Source organism: Artemia franciscana, chromosome 19 (assembly GCF_032884065.1).
Source record: "Artemia franciscana chromosome 19, ASM3288406v1, whole genome shotgun sequence".
Lineage (NCBI taxonomy): Eukaryota > Metazoa > Arthropoda > Branchiopoda > Anostraca > Artemiidae > Artemia > Artemia franciscana.
Window position 1 is genome coordinate 6,667,762 of NC_088881.1, and position 17,216 is coordinate 6,684,977.

At 34.8% G+C, this 17,216-nt stretch overlaps 1 protein-coding gene across 5 annotated transcripts in view; it reads left to right on the forward strand.

The window, feature by feature from the left end:
* The window catches only part of LOC136039222 (period circadian protein-like), a 569,811-nt gene that overhangs the window by 539,533 nt on the left and 13,062 nt on the right, over nt 1-17,216 (forward strand). For all 5 annotated transcript variants that reach the window (XM_065722755.1, XM_065722758.1, XM_065722757.1 and 2 more), the window contains one exon: nt 12,657-12,762. In XM_065722755.1, the coding sequence (XP_065578827.1) occupies nt 12,657-12,762 (106 nt within the window). The remainder of the gene's footprint in view (nt 1-12,656; nt 12,763-17,216) is intronic.

The following is a 17,216-nucleotide window of genomic DNA, read 5'->3' on the forward strand; positions in this document are numbered from 1 at the left end:
TATCATTGAATGTTATTTAAAGAGCTTTAGTTCTGTTTGGCAGAATAGCTGTAAAATTTTTCTATTACAGTCTATACTTGAAGCCCAACATTATTTCAAATTTTAGAGCACAACGAACAACGATTCTTCTGAAAGGTTAACGAAAATCCAACGGCTTTCAAGAATTTGCGGGAAGGTTAATTGCGCAAAAACGGACACATGGTATCGTTCGAAAACTTTAACGCCATCTAAAACTGCAGCTCGTAGCCAACCCCTACCGTAATGTTTGTTCGAGTCCTAAAAACGTAACAAAAATGAATATAAGCAAATTTTTATGCGTCTTTTGTAATTTTTGGTAGCCCCCCCCCCCCCGAAAATAATCCTGTATACGTTCCTGCTTGTAGCAAACAGCTACGATTTGTATAAATTTCATCTAATGCCCCCTCCCCCCTTCCGCTCCTGTATTTCTCTCTCCTCTTTTCTCTCTTTGCTAAAAGTGGTTATTTAGATGTGTTATCGTACCAAAGAACTTGGGTATTGTCGTTTCCTTCTGTTTTTGAGCGACATAAAGCATGCAGATATTTTGTTGGTATAAAATTCGAACGCCATATATATACCTTGAATGTCCGGAAAATGGTGAATTTCCGAAATGCCTTTTTCTTCTTCTTGAAATTAGACAGCGTTGCCAGTCAACTTTTTCAATTCAATGCAAGATTTGATGATGACAGGCTAGGTTAGAATAGATTAGATGAGGTGAGGTTAGCTTAGGTTTTTAGCCTATTTCTGATGTTTAGAACCAAATTTAACCTAATCTAGTCTAACCTAAGATAACATAATTTAACCTTACTTAACTTTAATTTTTACCATCATAGCTTGCATAAGACTGAAAAAGCTGACTCGCAAAATTAGAACCAAGTCGCCTGGGGGCAACATAGCCACAGACGCTCCTCCTCCATCCTAATCTATTCAATGTCTTCCTCTTTAACCCTGATATCTGGTTGAATCTTTTATTAACTGATCTCCAGAAAGCGTTTGACGATATTGACCACAATATCCTTGTAAATAAACTGCTGACTGAGTTTCAAGTGAGTCCCTTTCCAGTTAAAATTGTTGCCTCCTTTTTATTAAATCGTTCTCAACTGCTTAAATATAAAAAAAATTGTTCCGATCCCCTTCCTATCTTTTGCGGGGTCCCCCAGGGAACCCTGATGGGTCCCATTTTATTCCTTATAATGGTTAATTGCCTCATGACTGACCACACAGAGTGATGGAAGTACGTGGACGACCTGTCTGCATTCCAATGGATCTGCCTTTTCAACATAAAAGATTGCAATTCCCAATTTGATTAGCATATTTAGTTTTCAGTCCAGAACCACTAAAGCTATTATGTAAATATCAAAAATATTTATGTTGTCTGAGCAATAATTTTTAGTTTTTATTTCAAAATAGAAAATTACCTGACAATTTTAGAATTATATCTATCTATATATATATATAAATAAGTTGTCTGTCTGTGGATCAGGTGACGTCATGTTTTGTGTCGACTGGCGTCATGAAATTAGTTGTCGTCATTTTTGCTTTGACGGTGACGTCATGCAAGTTATATAAGACATATATGTTCACGTAGAAATCTATTAATGTTTAAGTTTACAATGACTGATGAAGATGCTCAAAGAGTCTATGCCAAAAAACTTGCTGCTGATAGTTCCTCGGCACGCTTTCTTTTCTGACTTTCTCTATCAGCAGCAAGTTTTTTGGCATAGACTCTTTTAGCATCTTCATCAGTCATTGTAAACTTAAACATTAATAGATTTCTACGGGAACATATGTCTTATATAACTTGAATGACGTCACCGTCAAAGCAAAAATGACGGCAACTAATTTCATGACTTAATTTCAGAACTTAATTTCTGTGTTGACTGACGTCATGAAATTAGTTGTCGTCATTTTTGTTATGACGATGCTTTGTATATTGTAAAACACATTAATTTGGTTAATAATATACCATTTAAAACACCAAAATGAACATGCTGGAGTAGTCACTCGGTGAGAGAGGGTGTCAGAACGGAGAATGAAGGTCCCAGGTTCAAATCCTGGTTAGGCTAAAAAAGGCAAAAATCTAAAAACTAAAAAAAAACTGAAAAAACTAAAAAAGGCAAAAACTACAAAAAAAACTAAAAACTAATAAAAAAAAAATTAAGAATAAAAAAAAAAAAAAAAAAAAAGATAAAAACTAAAAAAAAAAGTAAAAATAAAAAACGAAAAAAAACTAAAAAAGCTAAAAAAAAGGTAAAAACCAATAAAAAACTGAAACGAAAAAAAGGAATAAAACTAAAAAAATTCTCATCTAAAAAACTAAAAAAGGTAAAAACTAAAAGAACGATAAATGACGACGGCGACTCAGGGAATGGTCGATTAGCAATCACCATCAACAAAGCTCAAGGGCAATCATTAGAATCATGAGGTATAGATCTGAATACGGATTGTTTTCCCATTGACCATTATATGTTGCATGTTCAAGAGTCGGTAAACCTGACAATCTATTTATATGCACAGACAATGGGACAGCAAAGAATGTTGTATATTCGCAAGTAAAATAAGTTGTCTGTGTGTGGATCTGTGGATGGATCAGGTGACGTCATGTTTCGGCTGACGTCATGAAATTAGTTGCCATCATTTTCGCTTTGAAGGTGACGTCATTCAAGTTATATAAGACATATGTTCGCCGTCATGTTTCGGCTGACGTCATGAAATTAGTTGCCATCATTTTTGCTTTGAAGGCGTGACGTCATTCAAGTTATATAAGACGTATGTTCGCGTAGAATTCTATTAATGCTTAAGTTTATAATGACTGATGAAGATGCTCAAAGAGTCTATGCCAAAAAACTTGCTGCTGATAGAGAAAGTCAGAAAAGAAAGCGTGCCGAGGAACTACCAGAGCAACGCGAAAGCAGACTTGCTGCTAAAAGAGAAAGTGAAAAAAGAAGGCGTGCCGAGGAACTACTAGAGCAACGCAGAAGCAGACTTGCTGCTAAAAGAGAAAGTGAAAAAAGAAGGCGTGCCGAGGAATCAAAAGACCAGCAGGGAAACAGGCTTGAGGCTGATAGAGAAAGAAAGAACAGAAAGCATGCCGAGGAACTACCAGAGCAACGCAGAAGCAGACTTGCTGCTAAAAGAGAAAGTGAAAAAAGAAGGCGTGCCGAGGAACTACTAGAGCAACGCAGAAGCAGACTTGCTGCTAAAAGAGAAAGTGAAAAAAGAAGGCGTGCCGAGGAATCAAAAGACCAGCAGGGAAACAGGCTTGCTGCTGATAGAGAAAGTAAGAAAAGAAAGCGTGCCGAGGAATCAGAGCAATCTGAAAGTTATCGCCTGGCATTCAGGTACAACCCATTCGATGATTATAGCTTGAGTAGATGTGTTCAAATCGGGACAATGTCTAAAATTTGTCCCTATTTCAAGGCCTTGAAATTCAATGGTGAAACAATGGGAATGTGTTGCGCCTCAGGAAAAGTTAAACTTCCTCTATTGGCTGCACCACCAGAGCCATTGAAGACTTTCCTTACTGGAACTACGTCAGAATCTAAGCGTTTTTTGTCAAAAATCAGACAATACAACTCATGTTTCCAAATGACGTCGTTTGGAGCCCAAATCGAAAATCCAGATCAATTTATGTCTACTTTCAAAGTAAAAGGGCAAATTTATCATAAAGCAGGGTCCCTTCTACCATTCTCAGGCGAGAATCATAAATTTTTACAATTGTACTTCATCAGTGATAGAAATTCTGAATTGAATGCACGTTGCGAAATTTCTCCCAACGTTGAAAGGACAATCGTTTCCCAATTGCAACATCTTTTCCACGAAAATAATAAGTTAGTGCGTCTGTTCAAAACAGCCATCGATTTGATGCCTACTGATACTCATAAAATTGTTATTTCCGCTGACAAAACGCCTCCTGGCCAACATGTGCGTAGATACAATGCTCCGACTATCGACGAAGTGGCAATCGTTATGGTCGGTGATCAGTTTTTACCTCGAGATATTATTCTACATAAGCGAAACGCTCAGTTGTTAAGAATTGCTGAAACTCATCGATGCTACGATGCCCTACAATATCCTATCATTTTTTGGGATGGAGCCGACGGCTATCACTTTAATATTAAATTGATGAATCCAGCCACTAACAAAGAAATGAATAAGAAATGCAGTGCAATGCATTATTATTCCTATAGACTAATGATTCGGCAGGATGAAGAAAATTATATTTTAAAATGCCGTGAATTGTTTCACCAATTTATGGTTGATATGTATGCTAAAATTGAATCAGAACGTTTGCTATATATCCGCCTGAATCAGACCAAGCTCCGCTCTGAACAATACATTCATTTGCGAGATGCAGTTATAAATGACGGTAATACCACAAACGTTGGAAGATTAACAATTTTACCTTCGTCATATGTTGGCAGTCCCCGTCATATGCATGAATATGCTCAAGATGCTATTGCGTATGTTCGTCTCTATGGTCGTCCAGATTTATTTATTACATTCACATGTAATCAATCTTGGGACGAGATACTGCAGCTTTTACTTCAAGGACAATCGGCGGTTCATAGGCATGACATTACGGCACGTGTCTTCCGGCAAAAGTTGAAATCACTGATAAACTACCTTGTAAAACATGAAGTGTTTGGGTCAGTGCGATGCTGGATGTACTCAGTGGAATGGCAAAAACGAGGTTTGCCACACGCACATATACTAATCTGGCTACATAAAAAAATTACTTCAAACGAAATTGATGATGTGATTTCCGCTGAAATACCTGATAAAAATGTCGATAAGGGGTTACATGATATTATTGTAAAAAATATGATACATGGACCTTGCGGTGCACTGAACGAAAATTCACCATGCATGGCCAAAGGAAGGTGCACAAAGCAATATCCTCGACTTTTAGTACCCAAAACAATTACTGGCAATGATGGTTACCCACAATATAGAAGAAGATCTACTGAAGATGGCGGTAAAACAGCAATAATAAAGAAGCGTAACGGTACCACCATCGAAGTAGATAACCAGTGGGTTGTTCCATATTCCCCTTTATTATCAAAAACATTTAATGCACACATAAACGTTGAATACTGTAACTCCGTAAAGGCAATCAAATACATATGTAAATACGTCAACAAAGGCAGTGACATGGCAGTTTTTGGCTTGCAGTCCGAAATCAAAGATTTCGATGAAATCGTAGAATATCAGGCTGGAAGATACATAAGCAGTAATGAAGCTGTTTGGCGAATTCTTTCATTTCCGATACATGAACGTAGTCCAGCTGTTGTTCACTTAGCGGTACATTTACAGAATGGTCAACGTGTTTATTTCACGGAAACCAACGTGCAACAAAGAGTCCTGAATCCACCGGATACAACATTAACAGCTTTTTTTTCGCTTTGCAAAAATGATTCTTTTGCGAAAAAACTGCTGTATACTGAAGTGCCTTCGTATTACACGTGGAATACTAAAAATAAAATATTTGAACGTCGAAAACAGGGTAAGTCAGTCGACGGCCAACCTACCATCTGCAAAGATGCCACGATAGGAAGACTCTACACCGTTCACCCCAATCAACATGAATGCTTCTTTCTACGCCTGCTTTTGGTGAATGTACCCGGTCCGACATCCTTTGAGTATTTGAGGACTGTAAATGGTACTATACATGACACTTACCGTAGTGCATGCCAAGCTCTGAATTTATTGGAGAATGGCCAACACTGGGATAACTGCATCAATGACGCGTGCGAAACGTCAACCCCAAGTCAAATTCGTGCATTGTTTGGCATCATTTTAACAACTTGCTCTCCATCAGCTCCTACAGATTTATGGGAAAAATATAAGTCAAAAATGTCCGAAGATATACTTCATCGAAAACAGTTAGAGACGTCAGACATGACTTTTGATTTTACACCAGAAATTTATAACTACACTTTAGTTGTTATAGAAGATTTTTGCATAAGTATGGCAAACAAACCTCTTCAGGGTTTGGGAATGCCTTCACCTAACCGTATCGCTGCTGTTTCGACATGTGTAGAATTGGATCGTGAACAAAGTTACAGTACGAGTGATCTATTGTCGTATGTACAAAATAACATTTCCAAGTTAACGTCGGAACAAAAAGACATTTATGATACGATAATGCGTTGTGTCGATAACAACGTTGGAGAAATTTTCTTTTTGGATGCGCCAGGAGGTACTGGTAAAACGTTAGTGATAAAACTGATTCTGGCATCAATTCGATCTAAAAATGATATAGCGTTGGCAATTGTGTCGTCCGGAATAGCCGCAACATTGCTGCCTGGTGGAAGAACTGCTCATTCCGCTTTGAAATTGCCTCTGAACTTGCATTCTACAGAAACTCCCACGTGCAATATTTCCAAATCATCTGGGATGGGTAAAGTATTGCAGCAATGCAAACTTATTATTTGGGATGAGTGCACAATGGCACACAAAAAATCGCTCGAGGCTCTGGATCAATGCTTGAAAGATTTGCGAGGGAAGTCGAAACCCTTTGGCAGCACCTTAATATTGCTTGCGGGAGATTTCAGGCAAACATTACCTATAATACCTAGATCAACTCCTGCAGACGAAATGAATGCTTGCCTGAAAAATTCTAATTTATGGGCACACGTAAAAACATTAAAATTAACTACAAATATGCGTGTCCGATTGCAAAACGATGACTCTGGTCAAACATTTTCAGATCAATTGCTGGCAATGGGAAACGGAAAGCTCCCAGTAGACTCAATTTCAGGACGTATACAACTACCTGCTGATTTCTGTAATTTAGTGACGTCCAAAAATGAATTGATTGAAAAAGTATTTCCGAATATTCTAAAAAATTATAAAAATAATAAATGGCTAAGTGAAAGAGCGATTCTCGCACCCAAAAATATAGACGTCCACGAAATCAACAATATTGTTTTGACCAAGATTCAAGACCAGGCAGTCCTTTACAAGTCAGTCGACACAGTTTTGGAACCAAATGAAGCGGTTAATTATCCATCTGAATTTTTAAATTCCATAGATCTTTCAGGGTTTCCACCACACGTGCTACAACTAAAAATAGGCGTACCAATAATATTGTTACGTAACATAAACCCACCAAAGCTTTGCAATGGCACTCGACTTGCCGTAAAAAAAACAATGGAAAACCTAATAGAGGCGACAATCCTGACAGGGCCTTTTGAGGGTGAGGCTGTTCTTATTCCTCGCATTCCCATGATTCCAACAGATCTGCCTTTTCAATTTAAAAGATTGCAATTCCTAATTCGATTAGCATTTGCAATCACCATTAACAAAGCTCAAGGTCAATCATTAGAAAAATGTGGTATTGATCTTAATACTGATTGTTTTTCCCATGGACAATTGTATGTTGCATGTTCGAGGGTCGGTAAACCTGACAATCTATTTATATGCAGCGAGAATTGGACAGCGAAGAATGTTGTATATTCGCAAGTTTTACGCAGTTAATTTGTATTTCGGAACCAAATGAAGCGGTTAATTATCCATCTGAATTTTTAAATTCCATAGATCCTTCAGGGTGTCCACCACACCTGCTACAACTAAAAATAGGCCTACCAATAATACTTTTAAGAAATATCAACCCACCAAAGCTTTGCAATGGCACGCGACTTGCCGTAAAAAAAAAAAAACAATGGAAAACCTAATAGATGCCACAATCTTGACAGGGCCTTATGAGGGTGAGGCTGTTCTTATTCCTCGCATTCCCATGATTCCAACGGATCTGCTTTTTCAATTTAAAAGATTGCAATTCCCAATTCGATTAGCATTTGCAACCACCATCAACAAAGCTCAAGGGCAATCACTAGAAAAATGCGGTATAGATCTTAATACAGATTGCTTTACCAATGTACAATTGTATGTTGCATCTTTGAGGGTCGGTAAACCTGACAATCTATTTATACGCACAGACAATGGGACAGCGAAGACTGTTGTATATTCACAAGTTACGTAGTTAATTTGTATTGTATCTATCTATCTATCTATCTATATAAAAACGAGTTGTGTGTATGCATGTTTGTTTGTTTGTAAAAAGAGCGTTTGCATATGACGTCATTATTAGTACATACGGCTTTGTATATGGACAGACAATGGGAAAGCCAAGAATGTTGTATATTCGCAATTTTTACGTAGTTTGAAACACATATATAAATCTATCTATATTCACAGGTGGGACACAGGGACACAACTACAATGGCGCGTAACTAATATGGCGCGTAACGACTTACGCGCGCGGGGGGGCTTGGGGGGGCGCGAAGCGCCCCACCAACTAGGTGTTGGGGTGGCGCGAAGCGCCACCCCAACAGCTAGTATAAAAATAAGTTGTCTGTGTGTGGATCTGTGTATCTGTGGATCAGGTGACGTCACACATAAGCAGTAATGAAGCTGTTTGGCGAATTCTTTCATTTCCGATACATGAACGTAGTCCAGCTGTTGTTCACTTAGCGGTACATTTACAGAATGGTCAACGTGTTTATTTCTCGGAAACCAACGTGCAACAAAGAGCCCTGAATCCACCGGATACAAAATTAACAGCTTCTTTTTCGCTTTGCAAAAATGATTCTTTTGCAAAAAAACTGCAACGAAGACTGTTGTATATTCACAAGTTTTACGCAGTTAATTTGTATTGCATCTATCTATCTATCTATCTATATAAAAACGAGTTGTGTGTATGCATGTTTGTTTGTTTGTAAAAAGAGCGTTTGCATATGACGTCATTATTAGTACATACGGCTTTGTATATGCACAGACAATGGGAAAGCCAAGAATGTTGTATATTCGCAATTTTTACGTAGTTTAACTCCTGCAGACGAAATGAATGCTTGCCTGAAAAATTCTAATTGATGGGCACACGTAAAAATATTAAAATTAACTACGAATTTTGCGTGTCCGATTGCAAAACGATGACTCTGGTCAAACATTTTCAGATCAATTGCTGGCAATTGGAAACGGAGAGCTCCCAGTAGTGGGAAAGCCAAGAATGTTGTATATTCGCAATTTTTACGTAGTTTGAAACACATATATAAATCTATCTATATTCACAGGTGGGACACAGGGACACAACTACAATGGCGCGTAACTAATATGGCGCGTAACGACTTACGCGCGCGGGGGGGCTTGGGGGGCGCGAAGCGCCCTACCAACTAGGTGTTGGGGTGGCGCGAAGCGCCACCTCAACAGCTAGTATATATATATATATATATATATATATATATATATATATATATATATATATATATATATATATATGACACAGTGACACAACTACAATGGCGCGTAACTAATATGGCGCGTAACGACTTGCGCGCGGGGGGGCCTGGAGGGTGGGGCGCGAAGCGCCACACCAACAGCTAGTATCTGATAAAAATTATGAGATTGCCGTTTTGTTAAAAATAGTTCAAAGATCATATAACAAAAGCTCTGGGGTCAACATAACCCCCAGGACCCAAGGGCAGATGTTCGAATGCCCTGGTAAAATACATGTTTCTTATAGAATAGATGCTCATATAAACTCCAGAGATGGTTCATTTGATTGGAAATTAAAAGTTATAGTTCACTTTTTCTAACTTAAGAGAGATCAGAGGGCAACTACCCCCCACGCCATTTTTTCCCAAAACCCATCTGATAAAATTTTTGAGATGGCCATTGTGTTATATGTAGCTCAAACATCTGATAACAAAAATTCGGGGGTAGAAAAAACATCACCTCTTTCAAGGGGGTGGGGTCAGGCGTTGTAACGTATGCCCTGGGGGCATACACGGTTCTTATAAAAGGGATGCTTGTATAAACAGCTAGTCTATCTATATATATAAAAATAAGTTGTCTGTCTGTGTGTCTGTCAGGTGACGTCATGTTTCTGTGTCGACTGACGTCATGTCTGTGTGTCCACTGACGTCATGTTTGTCGACTGACGCCATTATAAGGATTGAGCTGTATGCGTCATGAAGTTGTTTGTCGACTGACGTCATATTTGTCAACTGATGAAATTACATACCGGGACACCGGGACACAAATGACGACCGGGACACAGGGAATATAAATGACGACCGGGAACCTCAAAGAGAAATTACAGACTGGGACACCCGGACACAAATCACGACCAGGACACAGGGAATATAAATGACGACCGGGACACAGGGACACAACTACAACGGGGACGCTGGGGGCACAGGCAGGATACATAAACGACGACCGGGACACAGGGATTGTTCGAATAGAAATTACAGACCGGGACACAAATGACGACCGGGACACAGGGAATATAAATGACGACCGGGACACTCAAAGAGAAATTACAAACTAGCTGAATTACAAGCTATATATATATATATATATATATATATATATATATATATATATATATATATATATACTAGTGCTTTTTTGACGTAAAATTCAAATCCGGCAACCATACTGTGATAGAGATTTTTTTAATAAAATTCTATTCTGTTCTTTATACAATCCCAGGAAGTTTCTATTTCCCTAAAGTCTTATTTTGCGACATCCTCCCATCCTAACTGATGAAGGCTTGCTTTCCATTTAGTCCTAGACAGTTGGTCAAAAAGGACAATTCATCCGCAGAACGTGCCCTATAGCCATTTCAACCGTTCTGTCAATATAACCCTAGAAAGGGGGGTTAAACCACTCTTTTTGCACAGCCTACCATTTGAAATACCGTCTGTCAGCTGGTCACACAAAACAATCCGCGGGCAATTTCTCTGGAAAACATCTAGGAAATCTTCATCCGCGTTTTGGAGCGCCCGCGCTTTAGAACCGCATTTGAGTGCTTTCATCACTGTAGCCTCTAATATTCTAATCTTGATTCGCAGACTGATCTTCCTGTTCTTCCAAACTTTTTTTTTAATTGTGCAAAAAATATCCTGAGCCTTGGCTCTTCTACTTTTAACATCTTCACTGCTCCCACTGTCTTTACTAATAATACTACCAATGTAAATGAAGCTGTCCACTTCATCGTTTTTTCGCTACCCAAGGTTGCCATTTCATCTTCACTTATTCCTACCCTCAGCCTTAGCGACTTACCCTTCTCAACATTAATTTTCGAGCCTATTTTAGCATCCTGAACTCGCATAATCCCTGAAATTACTTTCATTTTCCCCATACTTTCATCTAAGATACTAAAATCATTAGTATAGTCTAAGTCCGGGAAAATTTTTCTTCCCCATTTGATTCCGTGTTCTCTCATCCCCTTTCCTGCGCTCCTTAGAGCAAAATCGATCAAATGATTCATATAAATGGGATAGAACACAACCCTGCTTAACCCCTGATTTAACACGAAACCAGATACTCACCTCATCTCCTACCTTAACTGCAGCAGCATTATTCTCGTACATAGCAGTAATCACTTTGAAGTATTTATCTGGTATACCCTACAAGTATAAAACCTTTGTTAAAGCTCTTCTATCAACAGAATAGAAGGCCTGTCCATAATCTATAAAACTGAGGACTAAATGTATTTGATGACTCGGACACTTTTCCAATATTACATAAGAGTGAAAATTTGGTCGACACATTACCTTTTCTAAAACCGTAATTCTTCTCTTAAAGCTTTGTCTACAGTATTTCTCAGTCTAAAAAATATCATATTACTAAGTAATTTGCAACCTACAGAGACCAGACTAATGCCTCGATAATTACCACACTCTCTCATGTCATCTTCCTTATACAGTGATTTAATTAGTTTTTCTAAAATCGCTAGGTACTTCCTCTTCTACTAAAATCATATTCATAATATAAAACCGCAGTGAAATGTAAAATTTTATACTATACACATTTTATATATATATATATATATTTAATTCATATAAGATATAAAATTCTTACATTATAAAATTGAATTAAGAATTGAAAAAAGTTTGAAAAAATTAAGTAATAGTCATGAATCATAAAAAGTCTTTTATTGCTTTTATGTTAAAATTATGCCAATCAAAACCTTTCGTTGGCACTATTTTAGAAAAGCTTTATGAATAGTTTTTTTTTTAATTAAAAAAAACTTACAACTTGCCAAAAATTTGAAAGGTTTATTTGAAAGATTGTTTAGATTTTTTAAGAATATTCCTGGAACTCTTGTAAGTTTAATGGTAAATGGTTAATTTTTAGGATAAAATAATCTTTTCACAATCAGGTGTGTTGGGGGGGGGGGCTACTTCGCTGTCAACCCAAAAAAGTCTCTTAGCTTTATAATGTCAAGGGCGAAAAATATATCTTTGATTTTTATTTTCCAAACACAATAGTTGTAAATGCTACCCCCTCTCCCAGAAACCATTTAAACTTGTTTATTTAAATTTATGTTTTAAGTACTGAAACAAATTTAATCAAGCTATTATAACCATGAATATGTACTTTTTTCGGTTATTGACCGCTACTTGCCCTGTAATAATTATTCAATCCTCCGCCTTTGAAATGCCAGGTCATCATTATGTACGAGTATTTATGTATGGGCAAATGCCACCCCTATAAACCGTAGTCTTAGTCCATAAATATTCCTAGAAATGATGGGAGATTACAGATTACTTCCAAAGGGTAATAATTTACTATTTGTATGTTTTTGTGTAAATCTTTATGCTTTAGTTATGTTCTCTTTTCAGAGACATTTGTCATCGTGTGTATGATTCTGAGCTAAGTGATGGAAGTAGCAACAGTCATTGGGCTACTGCTGCCACTGCGGCTCAACCTCCACCAGCTATGCGAAGGGTATAGTATTCAACTATAATATATTTTCAAGCTAAAACTTCGTCTATATTCCACGTCTCTAAATGAAATAGACCTTTTAATAGGGAGTGGAGAGGGGTGGTCGAAAACTTAGAATAATCTAGATGGTGCAACAAAGTTTTATTAATTTAGCTCATTAAAAGAAGATAAGAGGTATATTATTTCCAAATGTGAGTTTTACGTGCTTCTCGTTTCTTCGATGGTTATTGGTTTATTTTTTAGTGTATTTAAGATTAGGCCTCGCGTGTGGAATGCAGTAAGCAATTATTTATTTTATTGTAAGTAAGCAATTATTATTATAAGGTTTTATTTATGAAATACTTTGTATGATAAATTATATTATTATTATATATTATATTATTATATTAAGTATATATTATGTTATTAATTAATTATATTATTATTATTAATTAGTTATTATATAATAATATTTATTATTAGTAAGCAATTATTTTATTATGAACGACGGGAAGCTGAAGCTCTCTGCTCTCCCGAAGTGGAATCAGTATGTAGAATACTGTTATGGCTTCATTATTATTCGAAATAATTCAGGAGTACACATTTTAAATAAATAAATGAATGAAAGAAAAAATTAGAAATATTTCTCCATTCATTCATTTATTTATGTTGGCACAAAAGAGAAAAACAAAAAAAGGAAACTACATTGAAAGTATATGCAAATAACTGAAAAATGGTAAAATCACTGAGAATAGGGGAGAGGAAATTTTTTTACTTATCATTTTTATTGACTTATTTTATTTTCTAAGTGAACTTCGCGTCCACTAAGATTGCAATCTTACGAAACATCTCGTTTCTTCTTTTTATTAATCTTATTACTATTAATATAATAATCTTATTACTATTAATCTTACGAAACATCTCGTTTCGCCCTTTGTAACTCCCAGAGGCCAGACTAAATAAAAAAAAATTCATCAAAAGTTTTTTAAAATAAAGAAATCAATAAAGAATAAATTGCTTAATTGTTTAATTTTTTTATAACGGCAATTCTTGTTTTCTGTCTACTGGTGATTTACCAATCTTGTCAACTTCTCGGGGTGGACCAATTGTCATGTATGTTTGTATTTATAAAGGATTTCGCAACAACAATAACAATTTTAATGGTATCGGAAATAATAAACTGTTTCAGGCAATCAGTGTGATAAGATCTTACGTCGTTTGATAGAAAACGTTTTTACGCTTTTTTCATGTTCACGTTCACATTTGTTCAACGTTCACTAAGGAAAAGAGAAGTAGTACGAGGGTTTTGCATGACATTGTGGGTAAAACGCAAGGAAATTTGTGCTCTCCTTTCCTTAAGGGTGACTAGATCTGCTCTTTGAAGAAGGGAAATGTAAGGCACTTTACCCTCATTGAACGAAAATCTGAGGGGTCCGATATCACTTCTTAAGTTGTTGTTTTGGAAATATTATTCTTCAGTCCAATCCGAGCAATGGTCTAACCAGGACATTGTTGAGATTGTGATGAAAGTTCTCTCTACAATGTTCTATTTGGCAGAAATACTTGATTTTTGGCTAAGAGTTGTAAGGTTTTAGCACTTTGACGCAGCAAAAAAAACGATAATCTGAGCAGAAAGAAGTAACATATTAGATTAGGTCTTTTTTTGAAGAAGTAACACTTTTATTAGGTCTTTTTTCAAAACCGAACAAGAGGCAACAAAACTAAAAGAATCAGAAAACCCGGTTCGGGTGCAAGTTATTAGGAGAATATTGTCTGCACAATCTCTTTGTGAGATATCACAGTTTCTCAAGAAGCTAATTGTCTGAAAATTATTCCGGATATTGGATACACACAGTTTGAAAATAAACGGAGAGTAAATAGCGCCTCCTCTAATAATATAAATAATCTAAATAATAATCCCTAATCTAAAGAATAATAAATAATAATAATCTAAAAATAAATTATTAATATTAATTATTAATCATTAATAACACTTTAATTATTATTAATTAATTAATAATTAATTTTTAATTATTAATAATAATAATTAATTAATAATAATAATTAATTATTGATAGTATCATTACCATTAATTATTAATAATCTATATATATAAAAATAAGTTGTCTGTCTGTCTGTGGATGGATCAGGTGACGTCACCTGAAAAAACTGGATCAGGTGACGTCAAAACTGAAAAAACTAAAAAAAGGCAAAAACTACAAAAAAAACTAAAAACTAATAAAAAAAATAAAAAAGCTAAAAAACTAAAAAAACTAAAAAAAGGCAAAAACTACAAAAAAAACTAAAAACTAATAAAAAAGCTAAAAAACTAAAAAAACTAAAAAAAGGCAAAAACTACAAAAAAAAACTAAAAACTAATAAAAAAAATAAAAAAGCTAAAAAACTAAAAAAACTAAAAAAAGGTAAAAAACTAAAAAAACTAAAAACTAAAAAAACTAAAAAAAAAGGAAAAAACTGAAAAATAAGCTAAAATAAAGGTAAAAACCAATAAAAAACTAAAAAAAAACTGAAAAAACTAAAAAAAGGCAAAAACTACAAAAAAAAACTAAAAACTAATAAAAAAAGTAAAAAAGCTAAAAAACTAAAAAAACTAAAAAAACTAAAAAAAGGTAAAAAACTAAAAAAAATAAAAAATAAAAAAAAACAAAAAAAAAGGAAAAAACTGAAAAATAAGCTAAAATAAAGGTAAAAACCAATAAAAAACTAAAAAGAAAAAAAGGAAAAAACTAAAAAAAATTTTCATCTAAAAAACTAAAAAAAACTAAAAAAGGTAAAAACTAAAAGAACTAAAAAAGAAAAAAATAAATGACGAAACTCAAAGAGAAAGCGACCAGGACAAAAGGAATGTTCGATTAGCAATCAACAAAGCACCGGGACACAGGGAGTATAAATGACGACCAGGACATAAGTAAAAAAAAAAAAACTATCTATATATATAAAAATAAGTTGTCTGTGGATCTGTGGATCGTGGATCAGGTGACGTCACCTGAAAAAACTGGATCAGATGACGTCAAAACTGAAAAAACTAAAAAAAGGCAAAAACTACAAAAAAAAACTAAAAACTAATAAAAAAAATAAAAAAGCTAAAAAACTAAAAAAACTAAAAAAAGGCAAAAACTACAAAAAAAACTAAAAACTAATAAAAAAGCTAAAAAACTAAAAAAACTAAAAAAAAGGCAAAAACTACAAAAAAAACTAAAAACTAATAAAAAAAATAAAAAAGCTAAAAAACTAAAAAAACTAAAAAAACTAAAAAAAGGTAAAAAACTAAAAAAAACTAAAAACTAAAAAAAACTAAAAAAAAGGAAAAAACTGAAAAATAAGCTAAAATAAAGGTAAAAACCAATAAAAAACTAAAAAAAAAACTGAAAAAACTAAAAAAAGGCAAAAACTACAAAAAAACTAAAAACTAATAAAAAAACTAAAAAAGCTAAAAAACTAAAAAAAACTAAAAAAAGGTAAAAAACTAAAAAAAAATAAAAAATAAAAAAAAACTAAAAAAAAAGGAAAAAACTGAAAAATAAGCTAAAATAAAGGTAAAAACCAATAAAAAACTAAAAAGAAAAAAAGGAAAAAACTAAAAAAAATTTTCATCTAAAAAACTAAAAAAAACTAAAAAAGGTAAAAACTAAAAGAACTAAAAAAGAAAAAAATAAATGACGACACTCAAAGAGAAAGCGACCAGGACAAAAGGAATGTTCGATTAGCAATCAACAAAGCACCGGGACACAGGGAGTATAAATGACGACCAGGACATAAGTAAAAAAAAAAACTAACAAAACTAAAAAGAAGGTAAAAACTACAAAAAAACTAAAAAGAAAAAAAAACTAAAAACTAATAAAAAAAACTAAAAAATCTAAAAATCTAAATAAACTAAAAAAGAAAAAAAAAAGGAAAAAAATAAAGGAGAAAAACAAAACTAAAAAACGAATGTATATACAGACCGGGACACCGGGATACAAATGACGACCGGGACACAGGGAATATAAATGACGACCGGGACACAGGGACACAACTACAACGGGGACACCGGGGGAAACAGGGGGATATAAATGACGACCGGGACAAAAAAACTAAAAAGAAAAAAAAACTAAAAACTAATAAAAAAACTAAAAAATCTAAAAATCTAAATAAGCTAAAAAAGAAAAAAAAAGGAAAAAAATAAAGGAGAAAAACAAAACTAAAAAACGAATGTATATACAGACCGGGACACCGGGATACAAATGACGACCGGGACACAGGGAATATAAATGACGACCGGGACACAGGGACACAACTACAACGGGGACACCGGGGGAAACAGGGGGATATAAATGACGACCGGGACAGGGAATGGTCGATTAGCAATCACCATCAACAAAGCTCAAGGGCAATCATTAGAATCATGAGGTATAGATCTGAATACAGATTGTTTTCCCATGGACCATTATATGTTGCATGTTCAAGAGTCGGTAAAC